This window comes from Pempheris klunzingeri, chromosome 4 (assembly GCF_042242105.1).
Source record: "Pempheris klunzingeri isolate RE-2024b chromosome 4, fPemKlu1.hap1, whole genome shotgun sequence".
In the NCBI taxonomy this organism is placed as follows: domain Eukaryota; kingdom Metazoa; phylum Chordata; class Actinopteri; order Acropomatiformes; family Pempheridae; genus Pempheris; species Pempheris klunzingeri.
Genome location: NC_092015.1, coordinates 753,828 through 773,280, shown reverse-complemented (window position 1 = coordinate 773,280; position 19,453 = coordinate 753,828). Strand labels below are relative to the sequence as shown.

The window sequence follows — 19,453 nt, the reverse complement described above, 5'->3', positions numbered from 1 at the left end:
TCCTTGCAGGGGCGGTTGGTGGGAAACGCAGGTACGCTGACTTCTCTCCGTTCAAGGCCTTCTAGAACTCTTCTTTATCTCAAGAATGCGAGCACAGTCTGATACATCCTACAGCAACACACATCTCTTTGATCTGTGTAAAGGTCACAGCAACCATCACACAGTCCAGCATCAGGCTAAAACTTCATGATAATAAAGCATAAATGTACTAACATAAAAATGTATTAGCATAAGCGTGTCTGCACATTTTCTATTTCTTAACTGACTGTAATTAGCTACTACTGAACTTCATGGCTGCACAGTAAACTACATCACATCACAATAACCAAACTCAATGAACATTAAAGCAAATCAATGTGTGTATGTGTGTGTGTTGCTGTGATTGTTAATATTTTGAGTGTTTCTGGTTCTGAGACTCTTCGTCCTACAGAGAACTCAGATACACTGAGGAGACATCAGACCCGAACCAGGACCTGAACCAGAACCCAGGATACAGAGGCTCAGTGAAGGTGGTCGTGAAGGTGTGGAGGTGGATCAGTGAGTCAGAGGAGACTCTGTAGAAGGACAGAGAGCCGGCAGGACAGTCCAGGTACACTGCTACTGTACCAGAGGAGGAGGAGGAGGAGGAGGAGGAGGAGGAGGAGGAGGAGGAGGAGATGGTGGTGGTGAGGGTTGATTCTTTGTCATTGTGCCAGACAGAGTAACCACCACCTGAACACTCCAGACTCCAGGACTGATCATTATATCCAAACAAACAGTCCTCAGTGTTTCCCCTCCTCTTGATTCCTCTGTAACTCACAGCTACATTCACCCATCCTCTCCACTCCACCTCCCAGTAGCAGCGACCAGTCAGACCTTCTCTGCACAGCAGCTGATTCCAGTCCTTAAATCTCTCTGGATGATCAGGATATGGCTGCTGCTTCACCACCAGTGTCACTGTCCTGTTGTTGTCAGACAGTTTGAGCCTTCTGTTCACTGTGTTTGTGTCCACTGAGAGTTCACAGGAATCTGATGGAGAGAAGAAGACACCAAACAGCAGCAGGTTATCAGCTGATCCAACTGTTGGCTTTGACTTTAGTTTATTCAGGGTCGAGCAGCTGGAGCCTCCTTCTTCTTCTTCTACACTAAAAGAGTTCATGCAGCAACAAGTTGAAGACCTGCAGACACCAAACCTGGCAGGTGGGCTGCACAGCATCACCTCCATCTCTCAGGTCTCCTGGTCCTGCTCCAACGGGCTTCTGCTCTAAAAATGTCCTGTTTTATCAGAATGGATCAAAATGTGCAACAAGTCATGAAGGCACAGTTTTCTCTGAGCTGATGTGTTAAAGCTCACTGCGCTTCATCACTGGGGAACTACAGAGGCTTCCAGTTTAGATTCACCAGCGGCCGCATGAACCGGTTCTGCTCAGTCACGGCTCAGGACTCAGCTGATGCAGAAGATCTGGTGATTAATGGCTGATGACAGTTTGTGGGGCTGATTACATCATATTTAAATGTCAGGTCTATATAAATAAAAGGTTGATTGATAAAGACGATTAATTGCGTCTATATTTATTAAATGTTCATCAGTCAAAGAAACAAAGTGACAGGTTGTCATCTGTAGCTGACTAGAAGGCTGCAGTGTGGAGTCTGTAAATATCTTTAAACATCAGATTGTGAGCTGCTCTGTTCTCATGAATGAGTCTGAATCCACACTCACACTTCCTCGGACCAGGTTTCAGCCTGTGTTCTCCACCATGGTCCATCCTGCAGGAAGAAACAGTCAGAGGATGAAAACAGGAACATTTCATATAGAGATGGTTTGTCTCAGTGTTATTACTGAACATGTTCTGCAAATAAAACACAACTTCCACAATAAAACCTGTGAATATATCAAATGAATCTACAGAGAAATGAAAAGTGTTTCTGAACTTCTTCCCGACATTAAAACTTTCAAACTGATATTTGTGAATCCTTGAATTTCAGACAAACGTCCCACCAAAGTAAGAGCACGCCGTCTCTACGAGCTGTTGAGAAAACAACCAGCGATAAATGATGTGTTCAGTGTTTCATCACGTTAATGTGACGCTGATTATTAGTGTGTGTTCATTTGTTCTGGAGACGTTCTAGCACACACACTTCTGTCTGAGGATGCTTGTGGGCTTGTGCTGCTTCTTCAGAAATACTTCTGCTTCTGACGCAGCAGCACAAGGAAGCTGGACGTCTTTCCCTCCCTTATCTTCATGTTTAACCTTCAGTATCTAGTGAGGACTGGAAGCTGCAGCAGCGACAGCAGGCGAGCAAACAGCTGCTGTGCCGTTAGTCAGAATAACTTCTTCACACGAGCCTCAAACACAACAATCCCAGCATGCAACGTCTGCCGTGTCAAAATAAACGTCAAACTTAATATGTCAGTCACTTGAATACTATTGTTAGTGCGTGTGGCCTGTTAGCAAAGACGTTTAGCTCAGCATTAGCTATCTAATGCTAGCTTGGTGCTAGCATGGTAGCTAAGGGAGGTTAACTAGACTAGACTTGTGGGGACAACTTTTCCGTGTGGGGTGCTGGAGGTCAGGAGATGAGTTTAGACTCACGGTACAAACAAAAGCACTCTCAGAGATCCTTGTAATCCGTTCCTTGATTTATTTAAAGTTACGTCAACAAATAAACTCTCTGAGGTTGACTTTTCCGTCAAATTAAATTCTCATTACTTAAACAAAAGAACAACTCAAAATTAAGACCTGTGGTCATAAATCTGTTTGTCTTCCTTCCAACACAAAAGAGATCCCCCAGCTGTCTCCTGTCAGCTGATTATAATGCAGGAGGGGGCGGAGGAAGGAGATGACCAGCGCCAGATACGGTAGAATAATTATAGCAATGCAACGTTTCTCTAAATCAAAAGATTCAAATGATCGATCAGAAAATATATCATTAACAATGCATGCTCCAAATACAACTTAGAAATATAAATACAAATTAATTTCTGCGTTGGCTCCAACAAGACTGGTGTTCTATAAATATTTTTAAAAGTGTTTATTTTCTTGCGTTCATATTGTGTGCTGGCTTTGTCATAATATCTAAAAACTGTTGGTTAACTTCCTCATCCACATTCCACCGCCACCATCTGCCGGCTAACGGTGCAGGCAGGCTACAGGTTGTTGACCGTGTAATATTACCGACTTATTAGGTTCAATTTTACTTTTACTTTCAAAATGTAAAATATTTCATGGTACTTTGATTTGAAAGTAATAAGTTGCTTTACAATCCCACTGCCTGTGTAGAGTAGTGTTAAACTACAGTACAGGCCAAAAGATTGGACACACGTGGAATTATGTACTTAACAAAAAAGTGTGAAATAACTGAAAACATGTCTTATATTCTAGTTTCTTCAAAGAAAGTTCCCAGAGATGCTTAGCACTTGTTGGCCCTTTTGCCTTCACTCTGCGGTCCAGCTCACCCCAAACCATCTCGATTGGGTTCAGGTCCGGTGACTGTGGAGGCCAGGTCATCTGGCGCAGCACTCCATCACTCTCCTTCTTGGTCAAATAGCCCTTACACAGCCTGGAGGCGTGTTTGGGGTCATTGTCCTTTTGAAAAATAAATGATGGTCCAACTAAACGCAAACCGGATGGGATGGCATGTCGCTGCAGGATGCTGTGGTAGCCATGCTGGTTCAGTATGCCTTCAATTTTGAATAAATCCCCAACAGTGTCACCAGCAAAGTGTCACCATCACACCTCCTCCTCCATGCTTCACGGAGGGAAACCAGGCATGTAGAATCCATCCGTTCACCTTTTCTGCGTCACACAAAGACACGGCGGTTGGAACCAAAGATCTCAAATTTGGACTCATCAGACCAAAGCACAGATTTCCACTGGTCTAATGTCCATTCCTTGTGTTTCTTGGCCCAAACACATCTCTTCTGCTTGTTGCCTCTCCTTAGCACTGGTTTCCTAGCAGCTATTTGACCATGAAGGCCTGATTCGCACAGTCTCCTCTTAACAGTTGTTCTAGAGATGTGTCTGCTGCTAGAGCTCTGTGTGGCATTCATCTGGTCTCTAATCTGAGCTGCTGTTAACTTGCGATTTCTGAGGCTGGTGACTCGGATGAACTTATCCTCAGCAGCAGAGGTGACTCTTGGTCTTCCTTTCCCAAGGCGGTCCTCATGTGAGCCAGTTTTGTTGTAGCGCTTGATGGTTTTTGCGACTGCACTTGGGGACACATTCAAATTTTCCGGACTGACTGACCTTACTTTCTTAAAGTAATGATGGCCACTCGTTTCTCTTTACTTAGCTGATTGGTTCTTGCCATAATATGAATTCTAACAGTTGTCCAATAGGGCTGTCGGCTGCGTATCAACCTGACCTCTGCACAACACAACTGATGGTCCCAACCCCATTAATAAGGCAAGAAATTCCACTAAGTAACCCTGACAAGGCACACCTGTGAAGTGAAAGCCATTTCAGGTGACTACCTCATGAAGCTCATTGAGAGAACACCAAGGGTTTGCAGCGCTATCAAAAAAGCAAAGGGTGGCTACTTTGAGGAATCTAAAATATGACATATTTAGAGTTATTTCACACTTTTTTGTTAAGTACATAATTCCACATGTGTTCATTCATAGGTTTGATGCCTTCAGTAAGAATCTACAATGTAAATAGTCATGAAAATAAAGAAAACGCATTGAATGAGAAGATGTGTCCAAACGTTTGGACGGTACTTGTTACATTATGTAACACATATGATGAAATATTATAAATTAAATTGTGTATTTTACTTATAAATGTAAATATATATATACACACTATTAAATCATAAATAAATCATCAACTAAAGAACAGGGCTAATTAAGGTTCGGCTATGGAGCTGGAGGAAAACCAATGAAACAAACAAATTCTCTTTTGTTTTTATCAACTGTATTAAAACAGAAAGCGCTTGATGTAAATCAAGGAAAATAGCAAAAATAATAAATTGAACGAGAAAATGTACAAAACATAAAACCTTGCAAGGAATTAAATTGCACAAATCAATAAGTAAAAATAAATAAGTTCCAACAGTTCAAATATGCAAAAAAAAAATTCACACAAGAGAAAAAAAACAACAATGTCCCTTTAAAGTCCTTCTCAATCTCAAGGAGAGGAAAAAAATGAAGAAGGGGGAAAAAGAAGTTCGTTGGCACAGTACGCTTCCATTACAGCAGTCCTAAGGTTTGAGCCAGCACCCAAGCAGGCTGGAGGCCTACACCAAAGCAGGCTGGAGGCCTACACCAGAGCAGGGAGGTTTGTTCAGTGGTTCTTCTCTAGCTCACCATCATGTCCACCAAAAAAACCTGACCTGTTTAGGTGAACAGGTAAAGACATTAAACTTGGGTTTAATGTGAAATAAATCTGCAGGGTTTGGTTGGTGTATGAGATGACAGGGTTCACTCACCACTTCGGTTGGTATTTGCATATGGATTAATTCCAGTTTAAGGTGCAATTCTTTGCTGAGGATGCTAGTGTGTGTTCTTCCAGGGCTTTCATGTCTGAGTGCATGCATGCTTGAATTCACCTGCTGCACAGGTGTAGGGCGGGGCCAAAGGGGCGCCTCCATTGGCCCATGAATTCAGACTGACAGCCCAACTATCCAATCAAACACAATTAGACCTCCTTTACAGAGTAGCCTATTTGGTCTGGGTTACAATTACTTTTCAATTATATTGTTTTTACTTCTTTGTGTTTTCTGATCCATGTTATATTTGCAAAATATTTGAGTTTACAAATCTTTTTTGTATTTGTGGAAGGTGTTTTATATTTATAGATTACACATTCACACACAGATTGTTGAGCTTTTCACACGAATAATATTGGGACACATTTATCTCTGTAATTAGTAACAAGAAAGCACAAACACCATGTTTTGGTTCTGTTCATACCTGAGAGTGTCCAGTCTCCACTGTGGATCCTCCTGTCCAGCAGACAGCAGCTTCACTCCTGAGTCTCCTGGATGGTTGTAGCTCAGGTCCAGCTCTCTCAGATGGGAGGGGTTGGAGCTCAGAGCTGAGGCCAGAGCAGCACAGCCTTCCTCAGTGACCAGACAGCCTGACAGCCTGGAATCAGGAAAGAGTTGGTACAATTTCTCAATGAAAAAAGAACTGCAGGAAAATCCACACGTATTCTCAGACTGTTCTCATCACCAGCTCATCAAATATTGGAGTGTAGATAGTGAGAAAGTCTGCACAGGAAGGGGGTCAGATTGGAGGGATGGATGGATGAATCGGTCAGACACTGAACTTTCAGCCAGGAGACAGTTTCACCCAAACCATCTTTTAACCAGGTGTTCATCATTCTTGCCTCATGATGAAGGTCCAGTAGACCTGTGGCGAGGTCAGAGTCCTGTGAATCTCATACAGATACTAAACAGAGGTCAGTATTTGATGACATGGGAGTGAGAAATGTTTGGAGTGAAGGGCCAGATCAGTGTTTCTGAACATCTAATGCTGCAGCTGAAGGATGCCTTGTGCCTCAGTACCAGACGCTGAGGGACGTGTCTTTGACAACCTGCTAATGAGAACAAGTTGGTATCTACTGAGTCTCTGGCTCAGAGACATACATCAAAAACAGGAAGCCACACAAACACTGATGCAGTTATACAAACCAATAGAAACTATTCAGAGTTACAGTTACAACTCCTTTCCTGTTCTGTTTGTTTGGAACCATTTTTCAGAGAGTTCTATGAGAAGAACGATCCCTCAGATGTGGAGTCTTCTCATCAACATTAACCTGAGTGTAAACCAACGTTTTAATCAACTGATAAACAGCTGATCTCTGACCTGAGAGCTTCCAGTGTGCAGTGTGGACTCCTCAGTCCAGCAGACAGGAGCTTCAGTCCTGAATCCTTCAGGTCGTTGTCACTCAGGTCCAGCTCTGTCAGACTGGAGGACTGGAAGCTGAGAACTGAGGACAGAGCTGCACAGCTTCTCTCAGAGAGGTTACAGCCACTCAGCCTGAGGAAGAATCAGAAATACCACAAGCAAAATGTTTCACTTCACATCTTTAAACTTATTGGATAACACTGATTCTTGCAGTGATCCATCCACCTACAGAGCTTTCCTGGAGGCTCTGACCACTGGCAGCAGCCTCAGAAGAACCTCCTCTGAAGCAGAGTATTTCTTCAGGTCAAACACGTCCAGATCTTCTTCTGATGACAGTAAGATGAAGACCAGAGCTGACCACTGAGCAGGAGACAGTTTATCTGTGGAGAGACTTCCTGATCTCAGGAACTGTTGGATCTCCTCCACTAGAGAACGATCATTCAGTTCATTCAGACAGTGGAACAGGTTGATGCTTCTCTCTGGAGACAGATCCTCACTGATCTTCTCCTTGATGTATCTGACTGTTTCCTGATTGGTCTCTGAGCTACTTCCTGTTTGAGTCAGCAGACCTCGTAGGAGATTCTGATTGGTCTGCAGTGAAAGACCCAACAGGAAGCGCAGGAACAAATCCAGGTGTCCATTTGGACTCTGTAAGGCCTTTTTTACTGCAGTCTGGTAGAAATGTGTTCGTTTAGTTTTGGTTCGATGGACAATAGACCACCAGGATGCTGACTGTTCTTCTGACATCAGACAGACTCCAGACTCGATGAAGGTCAGATGAACATGAAGAGCAGCCAGAAACTCCTGAACGCTCAGGTGGACGAAGCAGAACACCTTGTCCTGGTACAGTCCACTCTCCTCTCTAGAGATCTGTGTGAACACTCCTGAGTACACTGAGGCTGCTCTGATATCGATGCCACACTCTGTGGCCTCTGTCAGGTCTGATTCATAGAAGATCAGGTTCCCTTTCTGCAGCTGCTCAAACGCCAGTTTTCCCAGAGACTCGATCATCTTCCTGCTCTCTGGACTCCAGTGTGAATCTGTCTCAGAACTTCTGTCATACTTGATGTTCTTCAGTTTGGTCTGAACCACCAGGAAGTGGATGTACATCTCAGTCAGGGTCTTGGGCAGCTCTCCTCTCCTTCTCTTCTTCAGCAGAACCTCCAGAACCGTAGCAGTGATCCAGCAGAAGACCGGGATGTGGCACATGATGTGGAGGCTTCGGGATCTCTTGATGTGGGAGATGATTCTGTCGGCCTGCTCCTCATCTCTGAACCTCTTCCTGAAGTACTGATCCTTCTGAGGGTCAGTGAACCCTCTGACCTCTATCACCATGCCAACACACTCAGCAGGGATCTGATTGGCTGCTGCAGGTCGTGTGGTTATCCAGAGGCGAGCAGAGGGAAGCAGATTCCCCCTGATGAGGTTTGTCAGCAGCACATCCACTGAGGTGGACTCTGTCACATCAGTCAGGGTCTCATTGTTGAGGAAGTCCAGAGGAAGTCGACACTCGTCCAGACCGTCGAAGATGAAGACGACCTGGAACTTTTCAAACCTGCAGATTCCTGCGTCTTTGGTTTCACTAAAGAATCGATGAACAAGTTCCTCCAAGCTGCACTTTTCCTCTTTCAGCACATTCAGCTGTCTGAAGGTGAAAGGAAACATGAACTGTATGTCCTGGTTGGCTTTGTCTTCAGCCCAGTCCAGAGTGAACTTCTGCGTTAAGACTGTTTTCCCGATGCCGGCCACTCCCTTTGTCATCACTGTTCTGATTGGTTCCTCTCTTCCAGGTGGGGCTTTGAACACGTCCTCACATCTGATGGTTGTTTCTGGTCTGTCTGGTTTCCTGGAAGCTGCTTCAATCTGTCTGACCTCATGTTCATCGTTGACCTCTGCAGCCCCCCCCTCTGTGATGTGGAGCTCTGTGCAGATCTGGTTCAGCAGCGTTGGGTTTCCTGCTGTAGCGACGCCCTCAAACACACTCTGGAACCTCTTCTTCAGGGTAGACTTGAGTTTACTTTGGCATGCATGAACAAGAGTCTCTGAAAAAACACCAGGTTGAATCAGTAAGTGGATGCACATCAGATGGAAACATTTAAGCATTGATTCAGATCCCCAAAGACGTCATTGATACAAATATTTCAATCAATCAATCATCTCAAGCTCTTAAAATCCTCTTACTGCTCTGCAGACTCTCAGCCAGCTCCTCCTGCTTCATTCCCCTCAGGAAGTCCACAGTGATCCTCAGAAATGCGTCTCTGCTGCTCCTCCTCTGCTCTTCATCTTCACTCTGACTGTCGAAGCTTTCTGAATAATCTGAACTTAAAACCTTCTGGAACCTTTTCAGCTCGTTTGTCACGAAACTGAAAATGTTCTTTTCAAGCAGCTGGAAAAAAGGCAGAATAACAATTACAATTCAATCCCAACTTGTTGACCACACCACTCTGTGCCTTTCTCATCCCTCTGGTTCCTGTGGATCCTGGTCCTGGTTCTCCTGCTGTGGTTCTCTGGCTTCATGAATCAGTGATGTGGATCGTGGGCCACTCGTCATGTGTTTGCTCCCGTTAAAGGGGAGTTCTTCCGTTAAAGGGGAGTTCCTCCTCCACTGTGTCCTAATCTAATCTCTGAGCTGCTCTGTGGGGATTCTTGAATCCTTCCTGTTGAATTCCTGAATCTTTGGTCTCTGAATTAAAGAGTTTGTTCTGAGCTGCTCTTTATGGAAACAGTCTGAGAGAAACACTGCTGTGAACTGGAGCTGTAGAGATAAAGACTGATTGATTGATTGACTTTGAGGTTGAGCACTTTTTATAAACCCATGTCTGTCAGTCTGTTTCCACTCAGAGGACCCTCAGGTTTGCTCAGTGCAACACATCACATTCAGACTCCTAAAACTTGTATCTCATTGACTGGTCAGGTCAGTACAGTTTAGATGGTGGTGCCAGTTTTTATCTGTATTTATTCTGGATGATTCCTACTGTGGGAACTGACCTCCAAGTTCCAGATCTGGTGGTCAGAGATTCTCTAAGAATCTCTTTCTAATTCAAGAAACGTCTTTGTCACAGCTGTGCAGGTAGCCGCTTATCCTTTGTCACCAAACACCTTTTCCACCATCCTGAATTCATACAGCATTTCTACGGCCGCCCTGAAGCCGACCAGGGCAAGTTATGACCTACGGGTCAGATCTGACCCACTGAAAGGTTCCATGTGGCCAGCAAGGCCTTCATGAGCACTTATATTATAAAATATTGGAATTAATATTTAACAAAAGCAGTCATTACTACTTTGCTCACATTAAAACATTACTGGGCCTTTATCTGGAAGGTACCAGTCCACCATCCTGTGGTCTAAACTAGTCCCTGTTAGCTAACAGTAGCTCCGTCACTGCCTCCACTGTGAGAAATCTTTTACGTGTAGTTAAAGTGTGATACAGAAACTAGCTCAGCTGAGAGGCAGAGATGAGAAGTGAAAGATTAAAGGTGGACGCAGACAATGTGAGATATTTAAGAAGACAAAGTATTTTTCACTAAAGCTGTCAGTAATGTTTTGTGTTCAGTCTGCAAAAAGTAAGTGGCTGTGTTTAAAGATTACAGTTTGAGTCACTACACGGTAAGTAAATCAGAAGAATTTCTATTGAAAATGTAGAAACTACAAGGACTTTTCTCTTCAACATTTCGGATGAACAGGCATCAGTGCAGTCGATGAAGCAGATTCATTTGATGAAGTTAATTCATACACTGAAAAAAGCTCCTTTTTCCAGGGGAAGATTTAAAACTGATTAAAACTGTTCAAACTGATGGGTGTCTGGATTTGGCAGGAAAAAAGCTGGACTTCTAAAGAGGATTCAGGATGAGAAAGTCAACACAGATGAAAACCACAGACATGAAAACAAAACATCTTACTGGCACAATGAACCGAGCTTGACCTGCTTCGGTACGATACTGAGTTAAACGGTTCTTTATTATGATATTATGATATATGATGACAGTTGTCAGAAGCTGGAAGGTCGCTGACAGGCGATCAGCTTCACTTACAACGTGTTGAAGTCCGTCAGTGAGTAGATCAGTGACCCAGTTTATATGATAGGAATCGTGTTCCTGCACGTTCCTGCCTGTTTATTCGCTTCACTGTCTTCCAAATAAAGAACCGTTTAACTCGGTATCGTACCGAAGCAGGTCAAGCTCGGTCATGTGACTTTCTACATGATGAAGTCAGCACCAAGTTAGTGTTTCACTAATATTCATGGCCTGAGCCTTTGTGTTTATTCAGTGGTACCATGTTTTCATCCATCACTAATAATATATCATGATGAATCTCCACTTTAATGCCACAGTGAAGTATTTTTATCCTGTTTAGCTGTTTTATCACAAACTCCACATCCAGTTCACCTGCACTCACAGTGTATTTGTAGCCCCCTCATGCTCGGACATGAATGGCTGATCTGAACTCCATGTTTCATGTGAAGGAGGGAGGTTTCTGTGTCTGTGTGAATATTGGGAGAGTTGTTCACAGCCAGACTAGTCAGTCATGCTGTTCTTTACAGTTGTGTTTGTTTCATTTGTGCCAAACCGACCCGATCGTACGCTGACCGAAGGGGAAATGTTTGCAAAAGGTCTCTTGGGAGAACTGAAGTATTGATCTGTCTTTCCTCCTTCATTTCTCCTCCTTGTCTTGTGAGGGGCTCCAAACATTTCAGATATTAATCAGCAGTGACATGATATTTTTGATATTTGATATTTATGAGTTTCTTAATCAGTGGAGATGAACCTCATCCTAAATAGAACAATGTTCAATAACATCTCAAAAACTCACTTATGTAGGAACCTTCAGACACATTGTTTGGCTAAACACTGCTCCTCATCACCTTTCCCTCCAGTCGAGATCATTGAGGACGATCTCGACTTCAACCACCTTTTATGTCACATCATTGAACTGTTATCATTTCATCCGTTGCAGTCATCAGTAGAGGCTGTGCTTGTTTCTCCACTCACCATAAATATGGAGTCCAGGTCTGTTTGATGCTGCAGCACAGATTCACCACTGGGAACATCTAAGTTATCCTGATGAACTCTGTGGAGGAAACACAAAAACATACCTGAACAGAAGCCACCTTTAAAAACAGAGTTTACTAAGTGCTTTGACAGACGAAGCAAAACAGGATAGAAGAACATGAGAGAGGCCGAACAAACAAAAGTGGTTTAAGATTAAAATCAGTCCTCATTGACACACAGCTGGAAACAGGAACATCTGGTCTCTGCTGTTCTGGGCTTCAAAACAACACTCACTCTGACATCAGCTGTTACGGTAAGCGTCATTTCCGGCTATGGGAGTTTCCGTGTACTGCGCTATCAACAGCGTCTCTCATTCCTATTTCTCCACTGGATCTATTTTCACGCTTTATTGTCTTAACCACCAGCTGTACATTTAAATTTACAAACCTGCACATATATTTCTCACTTCTTGTGGTGATAATCTCGTTATTTCTGTAGTTTTTACCTAAATCACTAGCTAGCTTCTTAAAACTAAAACCACTGCAATGGCTTCTCTCTCTCCCTCTCAGTCTCCTGCTGTCTCCTGCTCAGTGTGCCACATGTTTAGTTACTCCTCGGCCTCCTTTAGCGAAACCGGTACCTGTAATAAGTGTAGTTTATTCACTGTACTGGAGGCTTAGTGAGTTGGAGACACGGTTCCGCACCATGGAGCATAAGTCAGCTGTAGCTAGCCAGCCCCCAGTAGCCGGTGCGGGCCGACCTAGCTTAGCTCCTACTCCCCCGGCGGTTCCCGCGCAGCCGGGAAACCAGGGCGGCTGGGTGACTGTCCGGAGGAAACATAGTCCCAAGGAGAAGCCCACGGTGCTCCACCACCTTCAGGTGTCCAACCGATTTTCCCCACTTAGCGCTGAGAAACAGACTCTGGTCATTGGAAGCTCCACAGTCAGGAACGTGAAGCTAGCGGCACCAGCGAACATAGTGAAGTGCATCCCGGGGGCCAGAGCGGGAACCATAGAGTCAAATTTAAAACTGCTGGCGAAGGCTAAACGTAGATTTGGTAAGATTGTAATTCACGTCGGCGTTAATGACACCAGATTACGCCAATCGGAGGTCACTAAAATTAATGTGGAGTCGGTGTGTAACTTTGCTAAAACAATGTCGGACTCCGTAGTTTTCTCTGGTCCCCCCCCAACCTGACCAGTGATGACATGTACAGCCGCATGTCATCATTTAACCGCTGGCTGTCGAGGTGGTGCCCAGCTAACAATGTGGGCTTCATAGACAATTGGCAGTCTTTCTGGGGAAAACCTGGTCTCATTAGAAGAGACGGCATCCATCCCACTTTGGACGGAGCTGCGCTCTTATCTAGAAATATGGCGAAGTTTATTAGTCCTAAAACTTGACAGTCCAGAGTCGAGACCAGGAGGCAGAGCTGCAGTCTTACACACTTCTCTGCTCCTCCATTAGAACAGTCACCCACCCAACATCCTATAGAGACTGTGTCTGTCCCCCGACCACTCAGACCATTTAGATCTATTAAGTCCAACAGGAGAGGAGTTCAGCATAAACATTTAATCAGAGTTAATACCACTGGCACTATGAAACAGGACAGGAGAGTTAAACTGTTAAACATCAGATCTCTGCCATCCAAAGCTGTTTTAGTAAATGATCTGATATCTGACCATGAAATTGATTTATTGTGTCTGACTGAAACCTGGCTACGTCCTGAGGAGTATGTTAGCCTTAATGAGGCCACTCCTCCCAGTCACATTAATACTCACATTCCCAAAGATTCTGGACGTGGAGGCGGAGTTGCAGCAATCTTTACTCTAGTTTAATAGTCCAACCTAGACCCAAACTTAATTAGAACTCCTTTGAAAGCCTTGTTCTTAGTTTTTCACACCCAACCTGGAAAACTCTAAAACCAGTGTTGGTTGTCACAGTGTACCGCCCTCCTGGTCCGGACTCTGAATTCTTAACTGAGTTTTCAGAGTTTTTATCAGATTTAGTCCTTAGTGTGGACAAAGTGATTATAGTAGGTGACTTTAATATTCATGTGGATAATGATAATGATGTCTCAGCACTGCATTTGTCTCACTACTGGACTCAATTGGCTTCTCCCAGAGTGTAAATGAACCAACTCACTGTTTTAACCACACTCTTGACCTTGTTTTGGCTTATGGTGTTGAAACTGAACAGTTAACAGTCTTTCCACATAACTCTATTTTATCAGACCATTACCTGATAACATTTGATTTCTTGCTACTGGACTCTGCTCTATATGACAGAGAGGTCCTCACTAGATCCTTATCTGATAGTGCTGTTGCCAAATTTAAGGAGGTGATTCCTTCAGTATTTCAGCCAGTGTGTCCCTGTGCTGTGGATGACCCCCATGTTAATCTGAGCCCCTCCCAAATTGATTATCCAGTCGACAGTGCTGCAGGTTCACTGACACTAGACTCTATTGCCCCTCTAAAAAAGAAGAGAATTAAAGAAAAGAGACAAGCTCCCTGGTATAACTCCCAGACACGTGAGCTTAAGCAACACTCACGAAGGCTAGAAAGGACATGGCGGGCCACCAAAGTGGAAGAATCCCGTTTAATCTGGCAAGACAGTCTTAAAACCTATAGAAAGGCCCTCTGTAATGCCAGAGCCGCCTACTACTCCTCATTAATAGAAGAAAATAAAAGCAACCCTAGATTCCTTTTTAGCACAATAGCTAGGCTGACAAGGAGCCAGACCTCTATTGATCCTTGTGTTCCCTTAGAGCTCAGCAGTAACGACTTCATGAGCTTCTTTAATGATAAAATTCTAACTATTAGGGACAAAATTCAGCACCTCCTGCCCTTAACAGGGTCTGGTCCAACCTCAAACCTAGGAACCACAGAAACAGCTGTTGGACTTAATGTGCATCTGGACTGTTTTTCTCCACTTGATTTTCCTGAACTGGCTTCAATAATCTCCTCATCCAGACCGTCAGCTGGTCTCCTAGACCCCGTTCCTACTGGACTACTTAAAGAGGTCCTGCCCCTAATTAACACGTCCTTACTGGATATGACAAATCAGTCTTTACTAACAGGCTACGTACCTCAGTCCTTTAAAGTAGCAGTAATTAAACCTCTCCTGAAAAAGCCCACTCTGGATTCAGGTGTATCAGCTAACTATAGACCTTCATCCAACCTTCTCTTTCTCTCCAAGATCCTGGAGAAAGCAGCAGCCAACCAGCTGTGTGACTTTCTAAACTCTAATAGTCTATTAGAGGATCTTCAGTCAGGTTTTAGAGCGAACCACAGCACAGAGACACTGGTGAAGGTTACAGACCTCCTCCTTATGGCATCAGACAGAGGACTTCTCTCTGTCCTGGTCTTGTTAGACCTGAGTGCTGCTTTCGACACCATCGACCATCACATCCTGTTACAGAGGCTGGAACAGTTCATTGGTATAAAAGGAACTGCATTAAGCTGCTTTAAGTCCTATTGATCAGATCGATATCAGTTTGTTCACGTTAACAATGAATCCTCTGTCCACACTAAGGTTAGACATGGAGTTCCACAAGGTTCAGTGCTTGGACCAATACTCTTTATCTTATATATGCTTCCTCTTGGTAATATTATCAGGAAGCACTCCATTCATTTCCACTGTTATGCAGATGATACACAATTATATTTATCAATAAAGCCAGATGAACCCAATCAGTTGATTAAACTTCAAATCTGCCTTAAGGACATAAAGTCCTGGATGAGCAGCAACTTTCTGCTGCTAAATTCAGATAAAACTGAAGTTATTTTGCTCGGCCCCAGACACCTCAGAGACAGCTTTTCCACTACCTTAACTGCTCTGGACGGCATTAATCTGGCCTCCAGCTCCACTGTGAGGAATCTGGGAGTCTTATTTGATCAGGATTTGTCCTTTAACTCCCACATTAAACAGATTTCTAGAACTGCCTTTTTCCATCTACTAATGCTGCTAAAATCAGGCCCATCATATCCACTGATGATGCAGAAAAATTGGTCCATGCATTTGTCCATGCATATTTAAGGGCTGGATCAGGTCTTAGACCAGCCCCTAGTTATGCTGCTATAGGCTCAGACTGCCGGGGGACTCCCATGATGCACTGGGCTCCTCTATTCTCTCTCCTCCTCTTCCTCTCCATCGTTATGTCTCATGTCAGCCAAATGTCTGCCTCTAACTTGCTATCTTCCCCGGAGCGTTTCTGTACATTCTCATCTCTCAGGTTCCTGTGGATCCTGTGGATCCTGGTCCTGGCCCTGCTGATGTGGTTCTCTGGTTCCTGTGGGTCCTGGACCCAGTCCCGCTGATGTGGTTCTCTGGTTCCTGTGGATCCTGGTCCTGGCCCCGCTGATGTGGTTCTCCACCAGCCAATGGATGTGCGTCTGTCCAAGGCTACAGCCTGTCCGTCCTTGGGAGCTGGATCTCTCCTTCACTGTGGTGCTCCCGGAGGTTTCTCTTTTCCCACTGGGTTTTTTGAGTTTTTCCTTCCCGAAGAAGGAGGGTCATAAAGGGCAGGTGATGCCTCGGACTGATCCACCAGACTGATCCATTGTCCTCATCGACTGCTGGACTCTTTATTAGGTTGTTTGTTCGCTTACACTTGTTTATTTCAGTGAACTTTGTAAAGCACTATGAGACACTGTTGTGATATTGGGCTATACAAATAAAATGAATTGAATTGAATTGAATCAGTCGTTCTGTTAGAAGATCAATGATTTATTGGGTAAAATGCTTCAAAAGCTTTCCTGGAAAGACCAAGAAACAAGGAAACTATTTTATGTTGTTGTCAGTAATGTTCTTGAATGACGTGTTAATGTTCTTAAAACCAGCTGAAGCAGCTTCTAGTTTCTCTGCTCCTCACCTGTGGAACAAGCTTCCTGAACACCTGAGCTCTGCTAAAACTGTCAGCACATTTAAATCAGGCCTGAAAACATCACTGTTTGCTGCGGCTTTACGATCACAGAGCTACACGACTTTAATAACTTTCAGTTGGAAATGCATCTTCTCTGAAGCTTGAACTGTTTTTCTTCTGCTTCTATTATCTTCTACATGTTATTCTAATGTTTCTGTCACAGTTTTATTGTGTTTTATTCCCTGTGAAGCACTTTGAACTGTCTGAAAGGTCCAGTTGTTCTTTAGTGACACGATGACTCACTGTGTTTCAGAGGAAAGTCGTCCTTTGAAAAGAAGAGGAAAATCCATAGAACGGTCACTCCTGAGGGACACACAGCTGGGTCCAGGTCCAGGTCCTGGTCCAGGTCCTGGTCTTGGTCCAGGTCCAGGTCCAGGTCCAGGTCCTGGTCTGTGCTGCTTCTGTGGACTTCAAAACAACACACACTCTGACATTAGTCGATCTGTTAGAAGATCAATGATTTATTGGGTAAAATGCTTCAAAAGCTTTCCTGGAAAGACCAAGAAATAAGGAAACTATTTTATGTTGTTGTCAGTAATGTTCTTGAATGACGTGTTAATGTTCTTAAAACCAGCTGAAGCAGCTTCTAGTTTCTCTGCTCCTCACCTGTGGAACAAGCTTCCTGAACACCTGAGCTCTGCTAAAACTGTCAGCACATTTAAATCAGGCCTGAAAACATCACTGTTTGCTGCGGCTTTACGATCACAGAGCTACACGACTTTAATAACTTTCAGTTGGAAATGCATCTTCTCTGAAGCTTGAACTGTTTTTCTTCTGCTTCTATTATCTTCTACATGTTATTCTAATGTTTCTGTCACAGTTTTATTGTGTTTTATTCCCTGTGAAGCACTTTGAACTGTCTGAAAGGTCCAGTTGTTCTTTAGTGACACGATGACTTACTGTCTATCAGAGGAAAGTCGTCCTTTGAAAAGAAAAGGAAACTTCATAGAACGGTCACTCCTGAGGGACACACAGCTGGGTCCAGGTCCAGGTCCAGGTCCAGGTCCAGGTCCAGGTCCTGGTCTGTGCTGCTTCTGTGGACTTCAGCACACACAGAGCTCTGAGTGAGAACAATGATGGTGTGCTGAGCTCTGACATGGAGAAGATGGTGGACGGTTACAGATCCTCATCTCACCTCTGAGCTTCGGTCCGGCCGTCATGGTCCCCCCACAGGGTGGTTTTAGAGGGGGGGCCTCCCTCCTCACACTGATCCATAGCAGAGCCCCCACCTTCACACTGAGAGCTGCTCTCCTTCACTGTCCAACCAGGTCTGACAGTATTTTCTGGCTCTTACTGCTGTTGGTTCCACCTGAAGACGTCACAGTGAGAATAATAACATGCACATCGTTGTTCTTCAGCTCAGATAGAAATTATTGACAATATTTGCTCCTGAAAGCAGAAACACAAATGAAGCAGCCAGTGAAGAAACATTTCTCCAGTGGAGTCAAACAGTGACCACAGTGATCCTGATGATCAAACATTCACACATCCCTCTGGTCGGATTCTCACCTGCTGAACTGACTTCAGGTGGACTGACGGACGCTTTCCACCTTCATGAGGAAACACTGGGAGAGAAGAAGCTGCTCATTCCTTCCTCGTCAGTCCTGGTGTCTGTGTGCATCTGATCTGAGGACGCCGTCACATCCTCATAGGGTCAGAGTCCAAGCAACATGGATCCTGGAGCCCTGAAGACAGCAGTTATTAAATTAGATTAGATTAGATTAGATTCAACTTTATTGTCATTACACCTGTACAGCACAAGGCAATGAAATGCAGCTTGGCATCTAACCAGAAGTGTAATTAGTATCAAGTGCAAAAATATACAGAGAAAAATATAAAAATAATATAAAATATATAGAGAGTATGTACAGAATATACAGAAGGGTGTTTACAGATGCTACAGATTAGTGCTATGAACATGTGTGCTAATAACTACAGGTTGTATGAATATAATATACAGATTAGATTAAGAGTGGAATGTACATATAATACAGGTGTATACAGGTAGAGGTGATATAACATACTACCCAGATTTAAATACTATATTTACAGAGAGGACAGTATGGTGATGTGTAGGGTCAGGGGGGGTCAGTGGGGGGCAGAGTTCAGTAGGGAGACAGCTCTGGGGAAAAAGCTGTTCCTCAGTCTGCTGGTCCTGGTCCGTGATAAACGACTACAGACAAATATCAGACTGGTCTTTTGTGGGAAAGGTCATTGAAAGGGTTGTTTTCCTGCAGCTTAACACTTTCTTGGTGCAAAATAATCCCCTCAGTCTGGTTTTAGACCACAGCACTGAGGCTGCACTAGTTTTAAATGTAGTGCTAAAGATAGTAGCAGTACTAGTACAGGTAACAGTAGTACTATGAGTGGTAGCAGTAGTATTAGTACAGGTAACAGTAGTACTAGTAGTAGTATTTCTCCAGTGGAGTCAAACAGTGACCACAGTGATCCTGATGATCAAACATTCACACATCCCTCTGGTCGGATTCTCACCTGCTGAACTGACTTCAGGTGGACTGACGGACGCTTTCCACCTTCATGAGGAAACACTGGGAGAGAAGAAGCTGCTCATTCCTTCCTCGTCAGTCCTGGTGTCTGTGTGCATCTGATCTGAGGACGCCGTCACACCCTCATAGGGTCAGAGTCCAAGTCTGACAAACACCAGTGACGTTAACACTGGTCCAACCTGTGGCAGAAACCCAGTGAGAG

General features: G+C 44.0%; 1 protein-coding gene across 1 annotated transcript; it reads right to left on the bottom strand.

The window, feature by feature from the left end:
* Window positions 1–372: 372 nt before the first annotated feature.
* LOC139199773 (NLR family CARD domain-containing protein 3-like) lies at window positions 373–19,387 on the bottom strand. The gene is made up of 12 exons (XM_070828925.1): window positions 19,238–19,387; window positions 18,254–18,429; window positions 17,880–18,133; window positions 17,645–17,785; window positions 16,988–17,152; window positions 11,821–11,899; window positions 9,014–9,218; window positions 7,062–8,874; window positions 6,791–6,964; window positions 5,894–6,067; window positions 1,700–1,746; window positions 373–1,008 (listed from the first exon to the last, which is right to left on the bottom strand). The coding sequence occupies exons 3-12, from the start codon at window positions 17,957–17,959 to the stop codon at window positions 425–427; spliced, it is 3,462 nt and encodes a 1,153-aa protein (XP_070685026.1). The 5' UTR covers window positions 17,960–18,133; window positions 18,254–18,429; window positions 19,238–19,387; the 3' UTR covers window positions 373–424.
* Window positions 19,388–19,453: the final 66 nt, after the last annotated feature.

Coding starts and splice junctions, on each gene's coding strand:
- LOC139199773 (XM_070828925.1), bottom strand. CDS start 17,959: ATGGATCAGTGTGAGGAGGGAGGCCCCCCCTCTAAAACCACCCTGTGG. Junction 11,900..16,987: donor CGACTTTCCTCTGAAACACA/GTGAGTCATCGT, acceptor TTTCCTCCACAG/AGTTCATCAGGATAACTTAG. Junction 6,068..6,790: donor TGCACACTGGAAGCTCTCAG/GTCAGAGATCAG, acceptor TCCTGATTCCAG/GCTGTCAGGCTGTCTGGTCA.